This window comes from Gekko japonicus, unplaced genomic scaffold (assembly GCF_001447785.1).
Source record: "Gekko japonicus isolate JY-2015 unplaced genomic scaffold, Gekko_japonicus_V1.1 scaffold1479, whole genome shotgun sequence".
Lineage (NCBI taxonomy): Eukaryota > Metazoa > Chordata > Lepidosauria > Squamata > Gekkonidae > Gekko > Gekko japonicus.
Window position 1 is genome coordinate 795,442 of NW_015176016.1, and position 9,608 is coordinate 805,049.

General features: G+C 41.0%; 1 protein-coding gene across 1 annotated transcript in view; it reads right to left on the reverse strand.

Annotated features, from left to right (window-relative positions):
* CNTLN (centlein) overlaps window positions 1-9,608 on the reverse strand; it is a gene marked incomplete at its 5' end in the record, with an annotated part of 249,541 nt that overhangs the window by 187,821 nt on the left and 52,112 nt on the right. Inside the window, one exon of the mRNA XM_015426574.1 lies at window positions 3,166-3,339. Coding sequence (XP_015282060.1) covers window positions 3,166-3,339 — 174 coding nt within the window. The remainder of the gene's footprint in view (window positions 1-3,165; window positions 3,340-9,608) is intronic.

Here is a 9,608-nt window from a genome sequence, read left to right on the forward strand (position 1 = left end):
ACAAGATGTTTTGCTGGGAAATGACCAAAGTGGGAGAGAAGATCATATACACAAGGGCTATTGGAATGTCCCTGCCTTCCTAGGACCTCGTGGCACAACAGTAGTGTGTCTGACTACAGATCAGAAGGCTGTGTGTTTGAATCACGTCGGGTCAGCGATTCCTGAAATAAAATGGGGGATTTATTTTACATTGTATGTGAAATGGCAAGTATACATGATTTACTTGTTCTTGCAAGACCGGGAGTGTCAGGAGACCCAATCATGGAGACAGTACAGCATGATGTTTCCCAGTGCTAGGAGGTTAAAAGAGAATGGGCAGTAGTAGCGAGAGCTTTAAAATGGTCCTACTTAAGAGTTCAAGACTGGGAAACGGTAGTATCTGGTGTGGAATCCAAGGAAGGGTATGGCAATCCTGGAGAGGTGTGGAGACTGGTTAATACAGAAACAGATGGGAAGATCTAAAACAAAAAAACGAGGACACACACAGTAAAGAGGAAACACACATTGAAAAAGATGATATTCAAATAAATGCAATGGTTAAAGTTCAGAATCACAGAGCTAGTGATAGTACTAATGGAATTATTGATACTGATATCTTAAACAAAAAGAGGAAGTAATGAGGAAACAGCAAAGTCCTTGAGTTGGTGGAACTCAAAAAGTACAGTAGGACAAAAGAGAAAACTAGGAAATAAAAGGAAGGTACCCTAGTCCATAGTGAGATAACAAATGTATTATTTATTTCATGGGCAATGATTAATAGAAATAAAGAACTAAAATCAGGACAGGCAGCTGAAATTTCAAGAACAGTATATTATATTTGGAATAGACTGAAACAGGTTAAAATTGGTGGGGAGGGATGCCAAATCTTCTCAATGGTTTAAATGCTTGTTTTGGTTTCGGGAAACAAATCCCCTGGTGACTTGATAAGCTGTATCAAATTTTATTATCTTTATGTAATGTACCTACAAAGTTATGTAACATAGTAGTTATAACTGTGAAATTTGTTCCAGTATTGTTATAACTAATGTGTCTATTGTAATTTATAGAAACTTTTATTCTAATTTGTAGAAACATTTAAAAGTCTGGTTGTATGTTTAACATTATTAAAATTGTTGATATTGTTCAAGTATTGTTTGTATATTTGTTTTCAAAGTTAGATATGACGCTTTGTAGTAAGAATATTTTTAATCAATAAAAAAAATTCCTAAGTTTTTTCCCCCCTAGAATGGTGGTGCTATGTATACTCTATTACATCACAAGCTTAGGCCCTTTTTGGGCTTTACCAGAGTGGTATAAGATCCACTTTTTCTGCTCCATTTTATCCTCACAACTACTTGGCAGGTAGATTAGGCTAAAAAAGGGTAACCAGCCCAAGGTCACACTCTTGACTGCGTAAATATTTGAATCCAAGTCTCCTCGATCCTAGACTGACATTCCAACAACTACACCATACTAGCTCACTGTGACTCTTCTTTCTTACTGCCCGCATACCAGCTGGGTAGAAAAGCGACACACAAGTGGTTGCAAACATCCAAATGTTACCACAGTACCACGAGAAGAAGGCATGATAATGCAGCTCCTAGGTCACTCCAGTAATATATAACCATTTATTTGATCACAGTTCACTGATTTCAAACAGCCTTCTTCCAAGAGGAAGCAAGGTTGAAATTTCAGGTTTACAGCCCAATCCTAAAGGTGCTGAATTAGGAATTTCCCAGTTACTATGCTCCCAGGTATATATTATCATCTTTTCTGTGATGCATAACAAAAAGAAATTCTAATCTATAACAGACTGTCAGCTTGCAGAACATACCTTGTGTTCTATTTGATGAAAAACTCCCATAAGATCTAATTCCTATAAATGAACATAGTTGATATTCTGTATGCTGGAAGTGGTTGATGCAACTCAATTCATGTGCACTCATTAAATTTTCAACAAGATTCCAAACGTTTCAGGCTACAGTTCAAGATTATAATTTCATTGAATTGAACATTTATACTCTGTTTGCTTGCCAACATTCATACCAAAAGTGACTTACAAAGCAATATGACAGTTTAAAAGAAGAGAATTACCATTTTAAACAATGGATCAAAGCTGCTCTTCTTAATTTTTGCAACACTACTGGAAGACCTTGAAGGACAATGAGCCCAGTGTACATAGCCTCACTGCCAACTATCCTCAGGAGATATCAACAGTCCCTGGAGAGGAAAGAGGTCCCTCCGCTTCTGGGCCACAGTTCCAGCACCACTGGAGGACTCGAAATGACAAAGCTGATAAAAGTCCTCTCCTCAGCTCTCAGTTCTGCTACTGTAAAAGTCTGTTTAGAGGTTACAGCAAGCCAGCAGGTATAGCCCCATAAGTAGTTACTGTGCAACTTCATCAACAGCTGTCAAAAGCCACTAGGGTTCTCACCAGTAAAACTCTACAAGGCTTAGAGACACCGTAATTTAGAGATCACCTTCCTTATGAATATTGTTATTAATATATGGAACAAGAGCACATATGCAGATTCATGTTCTCTGCAGCATTACCATAGCTAAGAAGCTTCCAATCCTTGGATATTTGACATAACATGGGTATCTTCTAGAACCACTGCAAGACTGGCATTTGAAAGCCAGGATTATGCAAAAAGATGGGATTTTTTGTTTTGTTTTGTGACACAGCTGCAACCAACCCTGAATTTCATGACATGTTGAAATACAAACTCAAATAGATAAAATAAATAAATGTAGATTTAATAATAAAATATTGAGGGGGGAAATAGCACCAGTTGAAAGAATTTCTAAATCAGCATTTAATTACAAACTTTTAAATCTCAAACTCAGTTTCCTAAATTCATCTGTTTGGAAAAAATGGGCATCTTCACAAACAGTATCAAGTAATAAATATTCATTTTAAGAATCCTACAAAGAATTGAACCTTTAAATAATTTCATTAAATTAACAATCCTTTATTCAGTGTTTAATAAGGTAAAACTTCCTACTCCCAACAGTTATTTTAACAAGTCTTTGGCAGATAATAAAAACACTCTTCGATCAAGCTTCCAGAATAATAAGTAGCATCGACATTTATTAAAACTGTTATTATCCAAGTCCCAAAGCAAAATGTCAAGCTTTGCCAACCTCATTTTGACACAAATACACAAGGCAATAAAGCTTTCCTACCTTGTATTTCTTCCCAGTTCTAACATTGATGCAATCCAGGAAACCTCTGCTGCAAAGGGTACGATCTGGTAGTGTATGAACTGCTCGTTTCAATTTTTCTTGTAAAAGCTTTATTTCAGATTTTTGTGCAGCTATGAGATATTCTAAGTCCTCTAAAGAATATTGGTGGAATTCCTAGAAAACATAAATATAGATAGGCTGAGATAGTGGAGGGAAACAACAACAAAAAAACCTGTGGAGCACCACAATTTTTGTGTATTTTAGTAACATAAGCTTGGAGACAAGAAGCATGCTGAAAGTACAAAAATATGTTTTATAATATGAATAGCAACATACTGTGTGTGACAGAGAAATCAAATTCACAAGCACAGGTATGCATCTTTATGCCACAATCTGACACTGGGTCTGTACATTAACATATTTATTTGGGTAATTTGGGTGGTGGTGGTGGTGGTGGAAAGTGCCATCAAGTCACAGGTGAGTTAAGGTGATCCCATGGGGTTTTCAAGGCAAGAGACATTCAGAGGTGGTTTGCCACTGCCTGCCTCCACGTCACGACTCTGCTTCGCTTCTGAGTTCTGACGAGAACGGGCTAGACCTGAGCAAAGCTTTTAGAGATCGGGATAGCCTGAACTACCCAGGTCAGGTCAATTTGGATGGTAACAACAGACATTTACAGCACAGCCCTAAGCAGGACTGTTTCTAAGTCAATGATTACAAAGTACTCACACTTCAATGAAATCAGAAGGGTATAACTCGGCCTACGGTTGCCTATTCGTTTAGCATTCCCAAGGGAATAGAACACAGAACAACAGGTTAATCACAAACCTTGCAGATATAATGATTAAACTTAGGTTGTCATATCATATCCTATCTCTGGCTACCAAAAGCAAATCTGAAATTTTAGAAACGTAAACAGTCTCTGGAAGACAAGGCTTGGGTGAGTTGAGAAAAATGTAAGAAGGAATTTGAGTATTAGCCACCAGAATCATTTCCAAATATCCTTTTTCTCACGACTTGGCCCAAAGGTGGTAAGATAAAGAAGGCATTCCAAAAAAAATCCTGAGTGGTATTAAAATTTGTGATCACCAGTACTCTCAACTAAAGCAAACTATTGCAGACACTGGAATGCTGATCTTGTGCATTCACATGATCTACTCCCCCTCACCAGAACATGACCCACACTAGTTTGGTCCACTGTTACCTTCCACAAGCCACAAATCAATATTTACAAAAATGCTTTTACTGTAAAAAAAAATGTCACATGAGAGATGTTCAAGCACAGATTCCATTACCGCCAGCCAACACTTATCAGTTGGATAAGAAAGAGTAGAAGAACCTTTACAGTACTGCTCAGTCTCTATTACACTTGTAGATTCCAGCTCAAGTCACCCCAAAAATCTACACATGGGAAAGGCTACTTCCTAGTATATAAATAATGGAGGCAGGGGTCTTTTGGGGCCAGAGTGCACCGGAGCACAGCTCCGGCAGCCCAGGAGCTGGCACAAATGGCAGTGGCAGCAAGCCCTGCCCCCACTCCCCATGCTGCAGCCCATTGCTGGCCTTCCGGGGCCCGCGCTGGAGCGCTGCAGTAAGTGAGCAACCCGCGTGAGGGATCCGCAGGGGTGGCGGGGGCTTGATGGGGGTGGGGTGGGAAAGCCTTCCTGCTCCTCAACTCTTTGCCCTCTTTCTTTTCCTCCTTTCCTTCTCTCCTTTCCTTTTCTTCCTTCCTTTCTCTCTTTTCCTCCTTCTTTCCTTCTCTCTCTCTCTTTCTTTCCCTCCCTTCTCTCTTTCTTTCCCTTCTTTCCTTCTCTTTCTCTCTACTCTCTCTCTCTCTTTCCTTCCCTCTTTCCTCCTTCTGCGGCTCAACTTTAGTGAGAAGGGGTTTAAACTTTAAACCCCTTCTCTCTTCGCTTCCCATCCCCCCACAGGCTGGCTGGGGAAGGGGAGGGGAGGCTTTTGAAGATGCCTCCCCTTTTTGCTTCCCCTTCTGACATCACTTCCTGTGATGTCAGGGGGCATGGCATATGCTAATGAGCTATTATGCTAATAGCCTAGTAACTCATTAACATACCTTATGCTAATGAGCTCCTGCAGCTCTTTTTCTATGTAAAGACCCCTGAATGGAGGTATATCATTTTAATTCTTATGATCAAAACAAAGCAAATCCTTCAGTGATCTGTGATCAGATCTCCCCAATGCCCTTATACACGGAGTTACAGCTATGTTTATATTGGTTCAGCCCTATCACCTTGCACTGTTTAGAAAATGGGCACTAACACACACCATTATAAACATTTACAGGAAAAAAACCTGGAAGAGGAGGGGCACTCTTTCCCCCCCAGTTAGTAACACCATGCAGGGGTGGAAGGATTAAACCCCCAAACAGCCCCGACCCTAATCACAGACAGTTACGGTTATAATCTTCTTTTACATAGTTAAAGAGATTTCTGTCACACCTAGTTATGAGGCCTGCCTGCAGCCTACATCACTTCCTTTTACGCACTGAGCCAAAACACTTCTGTTTACCAAGGCTTTTAACTAAGGGAGTGTTTATTTATAGCCTATTCTTAGCCTAAGAAATGTTTAAGACACATTTTAAACTGCCTCCAGTTTTATGTTATTTTATGCTCTGATGTGTTTGAATAGTGGCTTTTACTAACTTTTATGACGTTTTATTGTGCTTTCTTTTTAAGCCAGCACAGCGAAGTTTCCCTGGAAAGGCGGTATGGAAACGTTCCCAAATAAAGATAGTCTCACCCCTAGCCCAAGATGAGCTCCTGATCTCACGGACAGTAGAGATCTAACATCTGAGCAACACAGGACATCTTTTTACTGTGTATATACATGTTTAATAAAAAGATTAATTCCCCATATATGTGTTACAGACTACTCACACTACTTCCTCTCCCCCTCCTCCTCTATATAATGTGCTAATTAAAAGTACATATGTACATGTCTCACATTCTCATCAATTTTGGAATACACAAAGTAACCAAAAGTTCTTGCAGACAACATGCATTGCTACATATCTGAAAACAGACAGCAAAGGGGGAGAAACAGACAATCAGTGTATTTAATAAAGGGAGAAAGGTTGTTTTTTCAAACAGACAAGGTTATTTAACATGAAAAAGTGCCACACAAGCAAGTGGAGTACAGAAACCAAATCTGTGTTGGATTGTTTCTTGGTGGGAGAAGTTTGCACTGTTTATTGTAACTGACAATTCTAAGAAAGGCCTATCATCTCTGCAGCATACGGCACAACTCGTTATTTGAGCACTGGTTCAGTTGTGAATAATTTTACCTTATTCCACTATACCTCATCCTTGTTCTGGGTAGCTTTGGTATGGTTTGCTTTGATGCATCCTGCCTTCTGCTTGGGGCAAATCATAATCTGAATGTTATAGTCTGTACTCATAAAGAGAAGCTGCATGTAAAAATAATACTCAGCACGCACATATGGACCACATACATATGGTTTAATGTCTACAATTCTAAACACTTTGCTCTTTTTTGAATACTGCATGGCATCCAAGTAATCTGGACAGCAAAGGAAACAGCTCTCAGCTTTCAGGTTTATTCCACCTATACTCTGAATATGCATATCAAGTAATTGCATTTCTCAAAGCAGCTTCCAGCAACTACAATACAAATTTCTATCGAAATATCAGGTTGGATGCAGTGATCTGTCAGCGGAAGGCTCTTGACAGCCACAGATCATACCTACATTTCACTCTCCATAGCAGTCCTTCCCAACCTCTGGAAAGTTGGTTCCTAGGACTGCAGGTTGTTTGGGCTAACAACCACATGTGTTGGGAGGATGCAGTGAGAAGGGGACAGGAGGCAAAATTGCCTTCTCCTTCCTTAACAGAAAGGGAGCAGAGGGTGATTTTGCCTCTTTCCCCGTCCCCCATTACAGCCTCGGACACATGTGGCTATTCATCCATGAGGGTCCTCCAGACCCAGCAATCAACTCTCTTGGGGTCAAAATGACTGCTGGGGGAAGGGGAATGCAGAAAAGATCTGCAATTTATGCATCACTATTGAGATGTGATGGGGTGTTGCCTTGCTGCTGCTGCTGCTTCTCCATCTGGGCCTCAAAGATGGTAGTGGAGTGGAGGGCTCTCAAATGGAGCTGGATTCAGGCATGATGAAGAAACCAGGATGTGGGGGTTCTCAACTAGAACTGAACAGGCATTATGTAAGGGTAGCTGGCTGCTACCAGTTTGGTGTAGTGGTTAAGTGCGTGGACTCTAATCTGGGAGAACCGGGTTTGATTCCCCACTCCTCCACTTGCACCTGCTGATGTGACCTTGGGTCAGTCACAAGCTCTGGCACAGCTGTCCTTGAAAAAGAGCAGTTTGTGTCAGAGTTCTCTCAGCCCCACCCACCTCACAGGGTGTCTGTTGTGGGGAGGGGAAGGGAGAGGAGTTTGTAAGCCGCTCTGAGACTCCAAGTGAAGGGCGGGGTATAAATCCAATCTCTTCTTCTTCTTCTTCTTCTACTTCTCCTTTCTCTGACCTTATAAACAGCAGTTGATAGTTGGGGGGATGGATTTATCAGCTAAAGCTGGATCTAGGCTAAAGCTGAATCCAGCTAGGATAAAGCTGGATCTAGGGTGACTAGCAATCTACTATACTTGGCCAATTACGCTATTTACCATCTTCTAGAGTTGGTACATGTTTGCTAAATTGTTGTACCTGTTTTCTAAACCGACAAAAGCACTTGGCTGCCTCATGTAGACAACAGCTCTACATGATATGTCACAAATCTAAATCAAATATTAAATTTCATTGTAAATCCACCAAGGTATATGTTAAAGACAGAACTGAAAGTGGTACAAATTATTGCGGCTCTTGATATGTGGACAAACACATTTTGCTGGGCTTTGTGTGTTTAAAAACATATTTGATCAAATACTATAGTAGAGCAGGAGAATGAAAATCACTTTGAGACATTCAAAGAACGGCATCTTTAAAATAAATAACTAAATAGTCATTAAAGCAGTGGAAATCAGTTTTACGATGTATGGCAAGTCATGTGAATATCACACAAACCAAAAGTAGTTTCCATTGCCACTGAGGGCAAAAGACCCATATTCTGCATAGCTCCATGTCTCTTGGTGACCTGCAGAATTCTATAAAATAAACCGACTTTTAGAAATTTCCTTCATCCACATGCTTAGGGTCCCCACACAGGGGAAAGGGTATACTTCACTGGAGCTCAGAGGTCCAGAGGGGCCCAGTGGTGGCCAATACTGCAATGCCCATTGCCATGTGGGGGAAAAAAGAGGACAAGCTGTAGATCATGCTTGAGGATATTTATAGAAATTGATTTTCTTGTATTTATGGTCCAGAACTCATGTGAGATTTGCTGGAGACAATGAGAAGCAGTACTAGAGCAGCAATCTCAAGCAACATTTTGAATTGCCCAGCCTATGGCTCTTCTCAGTGTGCTTGTGCAGTTAAACTAGGACTGTGTGAGTCAGACTGGGAGAAAACAGGTTTGTTTTCCTCTGTTTGACCTGGTCTATAATATCAAGAGGGAGGGAAGGTGGTATATCAGATCTCAGAAGCTAAGCAAGGTTAGTACTTAGATGGTAGACCACCAAAGAAGACTCTGCAGAGGAAGGCACTGGCAAACCACCTCTGCTTTTCACATGCCTTGAAAGCCCCTCATTGAGGTGGCTGTAAGTCAGCTGCGACTTGATGATCATATCAAGAACTACAAGTCCCACAGTTCCTTATGGATAGGTAGGAGGGAGGAACACCTGCTAGACAAAGCAAAGCACCACAGGGCAGTGGGAGTAGGTACTTCATCTTATTCTTATGCCTTTGATTGTGTCAGCGAGCTGCCATTTCTCTGGGACGTGTCCCTCTTCCCTCCCTCCCCGTGTTATTCTCTTCTGGTATGCGACTGTAACTGCCAAGTTTCTCCTACAGGTGGACGACGGAGTGTTATGTCTTCTTGCCTTGCTTAATTAGATTCCCGTGTGAACTACACTTGTGTTTATGGTATGAGCCGTTGGAGTTCTCAGGCTGCTTCGCGCCTTTTCTAATCAACTCCCTTGCGAGGGAATTGAGCCCATTGGGTTAACCAAGTTTGAAGTTCCTATATTATATTGCCCCTGTGTATTGTAGTCATTCTGGACAATTCTCTGTATGTTCATGATCAACCATGCTTTGGAAATAAATCTTACTTCTTGGAAACGTGGGTTTGTTCTCCTGCTTTGGGATCTGACAACTATTAGATAGGTTGCACCCGGACCTCAATGACCTGAAACCACAACCGCAGAGCGAACAACCAAAGGTCCGAACGTATGTAAATGGTGAAAATGTATATGCGAAAAACTATGCAAGTGGTCACTCGTGGCTACCAGCCACTATTGTTGATGTTATAGGGTCACGAATGTATGTGGTACGGCTTGCTGATGGTCGCAAGTG